Below are 12,937 nucleotides of genomic sequence, written 5' to 3' on the forward strand. Positions count from 1 at the left end.
CCGGTTAAACCTGGAGTTCCCTGGTTACCAGTACAATTTGACGCTGGGTAAACGGTTTAACCTTTAGTATGCTCCTGTCAAAAATTTGCCATTTATATAGCAGTCATAACAACTTCATGTTTAAGTTGAATATATATGGAGCAGACGGAGCTCCTAAGCGTACCAACGGTTAACCGCTTAACCCCCCGTTAGTGGGATGGTGCAAGTGGGCCTAAGACTTGCTAAGACTATATTTTTCAAACAGCATGGGTACGGTGACAGATGCCATCTCAGTACTGTATAGAGATGACATCTGACACCGTACCCGTGCTTTGAAAAATACTATAATGATGATGAAAATATGAAAGCATGATGTTAACGAACCTAAGCAGGCGTTGTCATTCTCATCCAGCAGGTAGGTCCGGTTGTCGACGGCGTCTGAGCATGCCATGCGGAAGACAACGAAATGTTAGTTCATGAATGAATTACATTACAACATATATTAATCACATTAGTGTTACAGTTCGCTCGCGAAGTCTTGACGGATTTCGAGCTAATCTATTCCTCCAACTGCGTGCGCGATCTGTAGTCGTTTGTTTAGAAGTAGGTAATCAACGTTCGCATTATTTCTTTTAGTTAGAAGGACATATGTGTCGTTTTCAAGCAAAAGGTAACACATGTCGCTTGCCATAAGGACGCTCTGACAGGTTTTTTGTATAAAGATACTAGCAATTGCAATTGTTGTCTTTTGATTGAAAACGTCATAATTATTTTATGATCTTGTTGGCTAACAAATATTCATATTTGTCCACGTTTGGCACTTTACCCTTATGTCACGTTGAATTCTTTTTCAGTTGGTACAACAATTTTACATGTTAGATATCGACTATGTATGACACATTAGGTATGAATGCGGTTGCTAATTCTAAATTGTATTTAAAATATATCACTTATATCAGTAAGATGTCTGCCGTCTGGTAATAATGTACATCATGCACATGCGTGATACATGAGTTATTTAGGTAATTAATATGTTGTACAGGTAACTAAACATTTTGCAATGTATAAACGGTACCTTCCTGATTGGCTATCAGAATACACGCGTCACGTGACAACTCGGTGAAGAAGCAGCCCAATACAAACAAATCCTTCCTCATGTAACTTAACGCAGGACTGACCATGTTTGCACCGCAGATTCGAGCCCTCATTATAATAAGAGTGTTACATGTGACACATAAGAACCATATTCCTGTAACTCACCGTCGCCGAGCAGCGTGAGGTAGTGCGGCGGGGCGGGCGCGGGCGTGGCGGCGAGCGCGACGTCGGGCGCCGTGTTGTCGCGCAGCGCCGTCACCAGCTCCAGGCACTGCCGGAACGTAACTCACCGTCGCCGAGCAGCGTGAGGTAGTGCGGCGGGGCGGGCGCGGGCGTGGCGGCGAGCGCGACGTCGGGCGCCGTGTTGTCGCGCAGCGCCGTCACCAGCTCCAGGCACTGCCGGAACGTAACTCACCGTCGCCGAGCAGCGTGAGGTAGTGCGGCGGGGCGGGCGCGGGCGTGGCGGCGAGCGCGACGTCGGGCGCCGTGTTGTCGCGCAGCGCCGTCACCAGCTCCAGGCACTGCCGGAACGTAACTCACCGTCGCCGAGCAGCGTGAGGTAGTGCGGCGGGGCGGGCGCGGGCGTGGCGGCGAGCGCGACGTCGGGCGCCGTGTTGTCGCGCAGCGCCGTCACCAGCTCCAGGCACTGCCGGAACGTAACTCACCGTCGCCGAGCAGCGTGAGGTAGTGCGGCGGGGCGGGCGCGGGCGTGGCGGCGAGCGCGACGTCGGGCGCCGTGTTGTCGCGCAGCGCCGTCACCAGCTCCAGGCACTGCCGGAACGTAACTCACCGTCGCCGAGCAGCGTGAGGTAGTGCGGCGGGGCGGGCGCGGGCGTGGCGGCGAGCGCGACGTCGGGCGCCGTGTTGTCGCGCAGCGCCGTCACCAGCTCCAGGCACTGCCGGAACGTAACTCACCGTCGCCGAGCAGCGTGAGGTAGTGCGGCGGGGCGGGCGCGGGCGTGGCGGCGAGCGCGACATCGGGCGCCGTGTTGTCGCGCAGCGCCGTCACCAGCTCCAGGCACTGCCGGAACGACGGCCGCGCCTCCGCGTTGTAGCTCCAACACTTCTGGAGGAGCTCGTAACTGCAATCATAGTAAAACCATAACATTTATTAGTAGATGTGCTATTTTTTTTCACCTCAGCAGCTCGAACAAGCCTACTTTCCACAGACAGACACCTGCAAACCGCACTTTTTGAACCTAAACATATTGACTGAGTCTAACAACGAGACTACATAAAACATTACCATTTAACCCACAGCTGCTAAATCGTAGAAGAAAACATAATGTTGCCCCCATATCAACTACAAAATCTGTATTTGCTAAGAGACAATTTGGAGCGCAATCTGCATATGTGTACAATAAAATAAACAAAATACTAAATATATACAATTTACAACTATATAAATGTAAAAAAATATTAACCGAGTGGCTTAAAATACTTAACTACGAGGAGACAGAGGCTCTGATATATTAAATTAAGTTGATATTAACTCAAACTCTAAAGTACCTACTTATCAGTTTTAATATAATAAGTAAGAAAATATGACATTTTACATTTTACAGTACCTATTGTATAAGAAAATACCTATTGTGTAAGAAAAGTACGATACATAGTTCTATGCTTTACAGTACCTATATATAAGAAGTGCCGATTAGTACATCACCTCACCACCTGCACTCACGATCTCATACACCTACACACACACATACACACTCACTCACTCACACACACACACACACACACACACACACACACATATACACATTTAATGTAGATAAAATTGTATTAGCTTAAGTTTTCTTTCTGCTTTTGTTAAACTAAAAATTACTTGTTGCTACGGAGGAGCGGGGCTTCCTAATACAGGTATAATATACTTAAAAGGAAGTCCCAACCTACTACCTTGTAATGTAACATTTTATTAATGAAATAAAATATTTTCATTTTCATTTTCATTTTTCATTGACTCTACTACCTTCTTTGTACATTCTGGAAATTGCTACCTTCGTCAGAAACAATATCGAAATGTTCGAATTCTGCAAAAGTGCACGCAGAAAAGATAACATTGTCCCACCGGAACCAGTCCTAGACAAACAAGGCAGACAGACAGAGAGAAACTAGACAGACAAAAAAGGTCCATATTACCAAGCTATACAAATTTACAACAAATTACCCTCAGATATGAAAAACATTGAGAGCAAAAACCTATTCCTACCTAAACCTATTCATGCTTAAGACACATTTGATAAACAAAACCTATTACACTGTTAAAGAATTTATGGAAGACACAATTAATTTTTTTTTTAATAATGTAGCCTATATATATCTTGATCCACAAATTATAAATGTATAATAGACCTAGGGCTTACATTATGAAAGTAATTAAGTTTAGTTTTGTATAATTATGTTTATAAGAAAAATTGCTACACCCCACCGGGGTCCATGTGAAACTTAACATAATTTGTAACATCTATGTACATAACATGGTTTGCAATAAAGATTTACTTACTTACTTTCGTCACTCCCTGGAGTAGCTTTTTAATTTAGTAAAGGCCATGAACTGCCACTTCATACTTCTATTACAAATGCGTTTTTTTTTTGGTTGCTCTGTATTATTCTGTGTAATTCGAAATACATTTTAACCTTTAATATGTTCTCACTACTGAGGTGAGAAATTATATATGCAACACAAGAGCAAAGTTATTTTACATCGTGTTTTTCTCAAGATTCTAACTTCGCCTTCTCGGGACTCAAGATAAACACTCGCAATATGTCCAAGTCGTAACTTTAAAAACACCTATCGTGATGGTTAGTTTCAATGCACCGAGAGATGGCGCTGTCACCTGTGCAAACTAGCTAACGACTGTTTGCCTTAGAAATGTTAAGTGTTTAATTTTATATTTTATTTGTGAGACAACTTTCCTCTCTTGTAATACAAATAACTATTTCTTCATAATATTTGACAGTTAATTTTTATACGAATTAGCTGTCACGTAAAATGTTTGTAGTAATCAGTTGTAAGTTTGGACAGCCCTGCAATGCCACCAGAGCTAGGGTACTCACAAGAGCGAAGGGCAGTTGGGCGGGCGGTCGGGCGTGCCGCCCGCGCGCACGTAGCCCAGCACCTCGCGGTTGGTGCGCGCGGGGTACGGCTGCTGGCCGAGGGACAGCACCTGCAAATACAACAGGAGTATTCTTTTTAGGGTTCCGTATAGTGATGCGCGACTTCGAATGATTTGCCTATTCGAATGATTAGCGATTACTAATCTCTGTATTCGAATTGGAAATTGGTAATGCACTAATGCTGATAATCGAATGATGACTACTAATTAGTAGTAACTAATCTCCTCTACTAGTACCGAGCATTAACCAGCGTAAGTCATTCGAATGATTTTCAAATTAGTCGAATGATTCGAATGATTATAATAATCGACTAATCGAATTAGTATCATTCAAAGTCGCGCATCACTAGTTCCGTACCCAAAGGGTAAAAACGGGACCCTATTACTAAGACTCCGCTGTCCGTCTGTCTGTCACCAGGCTGTATCTCATGAACCGTGATAGCTTGACAGTTGAAATTTTCACAGGTGTATTTCTGTTGCCGCTATAACAACAAATACTAAAAAGTACGGAACCCTCGGTGCGCGAGTCCGACTCGCACTTGGCCGGTTTATTTATTTATTTAGGTATCACCTACTTAGCAGCAGCTGCAACTGCATATAGGTATAGTCCTTATCCAAAAAACACTTCATGACACCTATTTACAGTTAAATAATAGATTAATACGTACCTCCCAGCAAAGAACGCCCCATGCCCACACGTCGGACTGGCACGAGAACACCCCGTCTACAAGGCACTCCACCGCCATCCATCGCACTGGCAGCAATCCTACATTAAAAGCATCACATCACATAACATGTCAAGCTTTCATGAAACGGGCCCCAAGGTTAGGTTTTAATCAGTTATGTTTAATTCGCCGTCATCCTCTTTTCTATAATAATAATTTTTGTAAATTTAGATTAGCAAAAACCAACTCTATGCAAAAACTCAGTAATGGGGTTGGCAACTGTCAAAGGTTTGCAGAGATGGCGCCATCATAGCATGCCCCTTTTTCTATGAGATTTGGCTTAAAGGGCTGGCATCCAGGGCATTAAAAAAACAAAAATTTGACACAATTCTAGGGATTGACAGGGCAAGCTATGCTGGCGCCATCTGCTAAACACTTCGACCGGCCAACCCCATTGCGAAAAAAAATTCTCACCTTCACCCTCTTTCCTATAGTAGTCATTTTTATAAATGTCCCTCGCGAGCCCGAAGTCGCCGATCTTCACGACGCGACCGTTCGCCCGCGTGGCCACCAAACAGTTGCGGCACGCGAGGTCGCGGTGCACGAAGTGCATCTCCTCGAGGTAGCGGCAGCCTTTGGTCACGTCCACGCACATGTTCAGGAGGTCCACGAGTGTCAGAGATTCTGACGTGTACTGGGTAATAAAACAAATTATTTACTTTTGGAAGAGGGGTTATTCGCATTTTTATACAGTCATTTCCAAGAATGTAACTGCTCTAGATGTAACAATAACCGCCGGTTTGCTAAATTTTCATCCAGTTGAGCGCTTTTACTAAGGCTCGTGAAGAAAAAGAATGCCAAATTAGCTCCGACTTCCTTACGAATATTTACTAGTATGAGTAGTATGAATCACCGCCACGGAATTTATTGTATGCACATAAATGAAAATATACCAAACATGGACGACGTCACTTCAGATATTATCAAAAAATCTAATACCGTTATCTGCCTCCCTAGCTCGAATATGCAAGAGCGATAGAAAGGCAAATAACGTCTTTCGATGTTGGCGGTAAGCCCTCAGTTTTTTTTATCGAGAAAACGGGAAGGTGTGCACTGAGCTGTGCACATTACGTGGGAGTTGAGGGGCATAGCGAGACTCCTCTATAATTCCTAGGAACTAAATTTTAAAGTGTATATCAATATTTACCAGTGAAGCCCGCTTGGCTCGCAAGTAACTCAGCAGGTCCCCAGCCTCCATCAGCTCCATGATGATGTAATGCGGGTCGTTGTCGAGGCACACGCCGAGCAGCCTCAGGATGTGCTCGTGTTTGAAGTTCGACATCAGCGCCGCTTCCTTTAGGAACTCGTTCTTTTCTTGCTCCGTCGCTCCTTTGCGCAGTGTCTGTAAGTAATATTATGTCAATAATAATCCTATCGCTAAGACACACTAGCTAAAGTCTTATAATTGTGATTTATTAGCTTTAGATAGTCCGTTTTAAATAATGGCCAATTCAGGCCAATCAACTGGAAATCGCGTAGAGGCCGGAGTGCTCCTGTTCCTCTTTATTATTTACTTCAGCTCACCTACAACAGATACTCGTCGCCTTCAACTGCAATTTCTAGTTCAACCGTCATTGCGTCCGATAGTGGCCGAGTAAGATAAATCTAACTTACTTTAACTTTCGTGTCCGCATTGGAGCCGTCAATGTGCCGCGTCATGCCTTCTAACAACTAAGAACTTGGTCAGCGTAATCTTCTCGCATCGAATATGTGGAATACTGATAAGACGGCTACATCTGATAGGCAGACGCCCCTGCAGGCTCTGTTCGCGTCTGATGTGGCCAGCTCTGCGTCCGATAGATAATGGTCACTTGTAGGATAACACGCACCTTAACAGCGACTTTAGTGTCCGCGTTGGAGCCGTCAATGTGCCGCGCCACGCCCTCAAACACCTCTCCAAAGGCGCCCGATCCTAAGAACTTGGTCAGTGTTATCTGTTCGCGTCTGATATGTGGAAGACTGGCCAGTTCCGCGTCCGATGGGCAGTGGACGCCCTGGAAAATAACGTTAAAAATATTCTTGCAGAAGTAACAAAAAAACAACATAATCCTATTGTTTGTTATACAAGGTGTATTTATTACGTCGACTTGTACGTAAACAGTAATTTTTTTCTTTACATATTTAGGGTTGCCTCTTAACTGAAAGTCCTTTTGTGCATATGAAAAAAAAAAAAACTATAATGATTATTCCGATACCGGGAATCGAACCCGAGCCTCCTGGGTGAGAGCCAGGTATCCTAGCCACTAGACCATATCGGATGTTGGAGAGCAGTGCGATATTTGCTGTCTGGTAGAGATACCTAATCGCTATTAGATAAAAATAAACTGTCCGTGCCGAGAATATTATTTTGCATATAAACTATTTTTAGTTATCTTTTCTTTGATAATAGCTCAGACAGAAAGTGATGACCGTCATTTATTTTGTGGAGTTTTTTTCAATATGCCTATTTTTGTAAACAACTCAATTTTTTTTCACCGTATACATATTAGGTTTAATCAAATGTCCAACAGTTAAAGTCATTTAACCTCACTTTCAGCAGCTTTCAGCAACGTAACTGAACGTTAAGCCATGTACACACGCTACGCTACACACGTACAGAGCAGAACAGCTATCTCACCTGATTGTACAGTATGTTTGTGGAATGTCGGATGGGCAACTGCCTCAGTGTAGCCAGTTCTACATCCGGACCGCGTCGCGGCACCGTGTTCAGCATCTGATTTTCCAAAGCGGTTTTCTTCTCGTTGCGTTTGTTGTAAGCTGAAACGAAATACTTTTATTAGGTACTTCAAACTCTTCAAGTGTTACGTGACGTGACTAGGAAACATGATATTTTTTATTTATTTATTTATTTATTGACAATCAAACAGTCTTAAAATAAACATAAGCAACTTAGCTAATAGCTACAAATTGATTTTTTATAGACCTATAGTTTCCTAATTCACATATCGAGGTACAATTAAAAAGTAATGATAAATAGTGCAAACTTGTAGTACCTAGTAGTTGTACATAATCAAAACACTAGTATACCTACTAATAACAATAGTATATAAATGTATAAAAAAGAGAAAAGACTTATACTTTTCACTTACTTAGACTTAAATTACTAAAATTACAAGTGCTTGCAACATTTCACCCTTATTTTAATAAAGAATATACAGTTCTTTTAAACAAGCCTAATGAACTGCTAAACAAATCTGCGTCCATACATTTTTCATTGTACTGCCTACACGCGCGCCCACTATACGAATGCCGTGCGTGTTTTGTTCTGCTGTTAGGAATGCTAAATAATGCCTTACTGCGACAACTACGTTCATTCCTACGGGGGACACGAAAGCAAATTTTATGTAATAAGTCGGGGGCATCTACAACATTATTAATAATTTTGAATAAAAATGCTAAATCTGTACAGGACCGTCTAAGTGATAGTGGCTGGATATTATGATGTGTAGCCGAGGAAGCGTAATGTACATAGTTACGACCCACTCGAAATTTCAGTGCTTTAACGAACTTTTTCTGGAGTCTTTCAATTCGGGTCTTATGGACATTAAAGAGAGGATTCCACGCTACAGAAGCAAATTCCAATCTACTGCGAACGTAACTATTATAAAGAAGTTTATAAGTGAGAGGTCTTCGAAAAGGTTTTGCTACACGAAGAAGTTTGTATGCTTTGTTTAAAATATGATCTATATGAGAGTTAAACGTTAGTTTTGCATCCATTAACACCCCTAGGTCACGTATACTATGCTGTCGTGTTAGAGTATTGCCGCACATACACAGCCGGTAACTGAATACAATGGGATCCCTTTTCCGAGTGAAAGTAATAACTGAACATTTGTCACTATTTAAAAACAGATTATTTTCAATACAATATGTTTCAAAACTAGTTAGATCATCCTGCAGTAGAGCACAGTCAGCGTCTGTTTTAATGACTCGAAATATTTTAGTAAGAGCTTTCGAATTTGTTAGACACTCCGTGATATCATTTATATATAATATAAATAATAATGGACCCAAATGGGACCCTTGAGGGACACCTAAAGTGGTTATTTTGAAAGCCGATATTTTTGTGGATATGAAAAAAAAAATACTGATTATTCCCGGGAATCGAACCCGAGCCTCCTGGGTGAGAGCCAGGTATCCTAGCCACTAGACCATATCGGATGGTGGAGAGCAGTTCGATATTTGGGAAGATTCAGCATACACGCGCATTTAAAGATACAAGGTGTTTTTTCAACCGTTAGACAACCTTTGCGAGGTGAATATATATGAGCAATTTTTACGAGATTAACCCCGAAATCGAGCAGAATATTTTGGCTCTCCCATAAAAACCTTCGACCTCTGATAAGCCAAAATATATGAAACAGGCAATTTTTCTTTCGCCATTTCGGGGTTGGTTCCAAAGTAAAAGTTACTCAGTATGATTTATATATTCACCTTGGTAAATATGCCTGAGGATTGAAAAAACATTCTGTGTATCTACTTGTTATAGGAGTAGGTACAGGTACTTACTGTAGAACACACAGGCGGCCACAGCAAGAGCGAGCGCGGCGAGTGCGGCCACAGCCACAGCGAGTGCAACAGGGTGGGGCCGCATTCTGTATATCTACCTCTTATAGGAGTAGGTACAGGTACTTACTGTAGAACACACAGGCGGCCACAGCAAGAGCGAGCGCGGCGAGTGCGGCCACAGCCACAGCGAGTGCAACAGGGTGGGGCCGCATTCTGTATATCTACCTCTTATAGGAGTAGGTACAGGTACTTACTGTAGAACACACAGGCGGCCACAGCAAGAGCGAGCGCGGCGAGTGCGGCCACAGCCACAGCGAGTGCAACAGGGTGGGGCCGCATTCTGTATATCTACCTCTTATAGGAGTAGGTACAGGTACTTACTGTAGAACACACAGGCGGCCACAGCAAGAGCGAGCGCGGCGAGTGCGGCCACAGCCACAGCGAGTGCAACAGGGTGGGGCCGCATTCTGTATATCTACCTCTTATAGGAGTAGGTACAGGTACTTACTGTAGAACACACAGGCGGCCACAGCAAGAGCGAGCGCGGCGAGTGCGGCCACAGCCACAGCGAGTGCAACAGGGTGGGGCCGCATTCTGTATATCTACCTCTTATAGGAGTAGGTACAGGTACTTACTGTAGAACACACAGGCGGCCACAGCAAGAGCGAGCGCGGCGAGTGCGGCCACAGCCACAGCGAGTGCAACAGGGTGGGGCCGCATTCTGTATATCTACCTCTTATAGGAGTAGGTACAGGTACTTACTGTAGAACACACAGGCGGCCACAGCAAGAGCGAGCGCGGCGAGTGCGGCCACAGCCACAGCGAGTGCAACAGGGTGGGGCCGCATTCTGTATATCTACCTCTTATAGGAGTAGGTACAGGTACTTACTGTAGAACACACAGGCGGCCACAGCAAGAGCGAGCGCGGCGAGTGCGGCCACAGCCACAGCGAGTGCAACAGGGTGGGGCCGCATTCTGTATATCTACCTCTTATAGGAGTAGGTACAGGTACTTACTGTAGAACACACAGGCGGCCACAGCAAGAGCGAGCGCGGCGAGTGCGGCCACAGCCACAGCGAGTGCAACAGGGTGGGGCCGCATTCTGTATATCTACCTCTTATAGGAGTAGGTACAGGTACTTACTGTAGAACACACAGGCGGCCACAGCAAGAGCGAGCGCGGCGAGTGCGGCCACAGCCACAGCGAGTGCAACAGGGTGGGGCCGCATTCTGTATATCTACCTCTTATAGGAGTAGGTACAGGTACTTACTGTAGAACACACAGGCGGCCACAGCAAGAGCGAGCGCGGCGAGTGCGGCCACAGCCACAGCGAGTGCAACAGGGTGGGGCCGCATTCTGTATATCTACCTCTTATAGGAGTAGGTACAGGTACTTACTGTAGAACACACAGGCGGCCACAGCAAGAGCGAGCGCGGCGAGTGCGGCCACAGCCACAGCGAGTGCAACAGGGTGGGGCCGCATTCTGTATATCTACCTCTTATAGGAGTAGGTACAGGTACTTACTGTAGAACACACAGGCGGCCACAGCAAGAGCGAGCGCGGCGAGTGCGGCCACAGCCACAGCGAGTGCAACAGGGTGGGGCCGCATTCTGTATATCTACCTCTTATAGGAGTAGGTACAGGTACTTACTGTAGAACACACAGGCGGCCACAGCAAGAGCGAGCGCGGCGAGTGCGGCCACAGCCACAGCGAGTGCAACAGGGTGGGGCCGCATTCTGTATATCTACCTCTTATAGGAGTAGGTACAGGTACTTACTGTAGAACACACAGGCGGCCACAGCAAGAGCGAGCGCGGCGAGTGCGGCCACAGCCACAGCGAGTGCAACAGGGTGGGGCCGCATTCTGTATATCTACCTCTTATAGGAGTAGGTACAGGTACTTACTGTAGAACACACAGGCGGCCACAGCAAGAGCGAGCGCGGCGAGTGCGGCCACAGCCACAGCGAGTGCAACAGGGTGGGGCCGCATTCTGTATATCTACCTCTTATAGGAGTAGGTACAGGTACTTACTGTAGAACACACAGGCGGCCACAGCAAGAGCGAGCGCGGCGAGTGCGGCCACAGCCACAGCGAGTGCAACAGGGTGGGGCCGCATTCTGTATATCTACCTCTTATAGGAGTAGGTACAGGTACTTACTGTAGAACACACAGGCGGCCACAGCAAGAGCGAGCGCGGCGAGTGCGGCCACAGCCACAGCGAGTGCAACAGGGTGGGGCCGCATTCTGTATATCTACCTCTTATAGGAGTAGGTACAGGTACTTACTGTAGAACACACAGGCGGCCACAGCAAGAGCGAGCGCGGCGAGTGCGGCCACAGCCACAGCGAGTGCAACAGGGTGGGGCCGCATTCTGTATATCTACCTCTTATAGGAGTAGGTACAGGTACTTACTGTAGAACACACAGGCGGCCACAGCAAGAGCGAGCGCGGCGAGTGCGGCCACAGCCACAGCGAGTGCAACAGGGTGGGGCCGCATTCTGTATATCTACCTCTTATAGGAGTAGGTACAGGTACTTACTGTAGAACACACAGGCGGCCACAGCAAGAGCGAGCGCGGCGAGTGCGGCCACAGCCACAGCGAGTGCAACAGGGTGGGGCCGCATTCTGTATATCTACCTCTTATAGGAGTAGGTACAGGTACTTACTGTAGAACACACAGGCGGCCACAGCAAGAGCGAGCGCGGCGAGTGCGGCCACAGCCACAGCGAGTGCAACAGGGTGGGGCCGCATTCTGTATATCTACCTCTTATAGGAGTAGGTACAGGTACTTACTGTAGAACACACAGGCGGCCACAGCAAGAGCGAGCGCGGCGAGTGCGGCCACAGCCACAGCGAGTGCAACAGGGTGGGGCCGCATTCTGTATATCTACCTCTTATAGGAGTAGGTACAGGTACTTACTGTAGAACACACAGGCGGCCACAGCAAGAGCGAGCGCGGCGAGTGCGGCCACAGCCACAGCGAGTGCAACAGGGTGGGGCCGCATTCTGTATATCTACCTCTTATAGGAGTAGGTACAGGTACTTACTGTAGAACACACAGGCGGCCACAGCAAGAGCGAGCGCGGCGAGTGCGGCCACAGCCACAGCGAGTGCAACAGGGTGGGGCCGCATTCTGTATATCTACCTCTTATAGGAGTAGGTACAGGTACTTACTGTAGAACACACAGGCGGCCACAGCAAGAGCGAGCGCGGCGAGTGCGGCCACAGCCACAGCGAGTGCAACAGGGTGGGGCCGCATTCTGTATATCTACCTCTTATAGGAGTAGGTACAGGTACTTACTGTAGAACACACAGGCGGCCACAGCAAGAGCGAGCGCGGCGAGTGCGGCCACAGCCACAGCGAGTGCAACAGGGTGGGGCCGCATTCTGTATATCTACCTCTTATAGGAGTAGGTACAGGTACTTACTGTAGAACACACAGGCGGCCACAGCAAGAGCGAGCGCGGCGAGTGCGGCCACAGCCACAGCGAGTGCAACAGGGTGGG

At 46.5% G+C, this 12,937-nt stretch overlaps 1 protein-coding gene and 1 non-coding gene across 2 annotated transcripts in view; both read right to left on the bottom strand.

Moving 5' to 3' along the window:
- Positions 1-12,937, bottom strand: part of LOC134744713 (proto-oncogene tyrosine-protein kinase ROS) — an 82,816-nt gene that overhangs the window by 903 nt on the left and 68,976 nt on the right. The window contains exons 30-37 of the mRNA XM_063678632.1: positions 7,539-7,678; positions 6,751-6,915; positions 6,069-6,263; positions 5,336-5,555; positions 4,865-4,962; positions 4,138-4,247; positions 1,990-2,156; positions 364-417 (exon numbers count right to left, since the gene is read on the bottom strand). Coding sequence (XP_063534702.1) covers positions 364-417; positions 1,990-2,156; positions 4,138-4,247; positions 4,865-4,962; positions 5,336-5,555; positions 6,069-6,263; positions 6,751-6,915; positions 7,539-7,678 — 1,149 coding nt within the window. The remainder of the gene's footprint in view (positions 1-363; positions 418-1,989; positions 2,157-4,137; positions 4,248-4,864; positions 4,963-5,335; positions 5,556-6,068; positions 6,264-6,750; positions 6,916-7,538; positions 7,679-12,937) is intronic.
- Positions 7,108-7,179, bottom strand: Trnae-cuc (transfer RNA glutamic acid (anticodon CUC)). The gene has a single exon. It is a non-coding gene; the product is annotated as a tRNA-Glu (tRNA).

Source organism: Cydia strobilella, chromosome 10 (genome assembly GCF_947568885.1).
Source record: "Cydia strobilella chromosome 10, ilCydStro3.1, whole genome shotgun sequence".
NCBI lineage: Eukaryota > Metazoa > Arthropoda > Insecta > Lepidoptera > Tortricidae > Cydia > Cydia strobilella.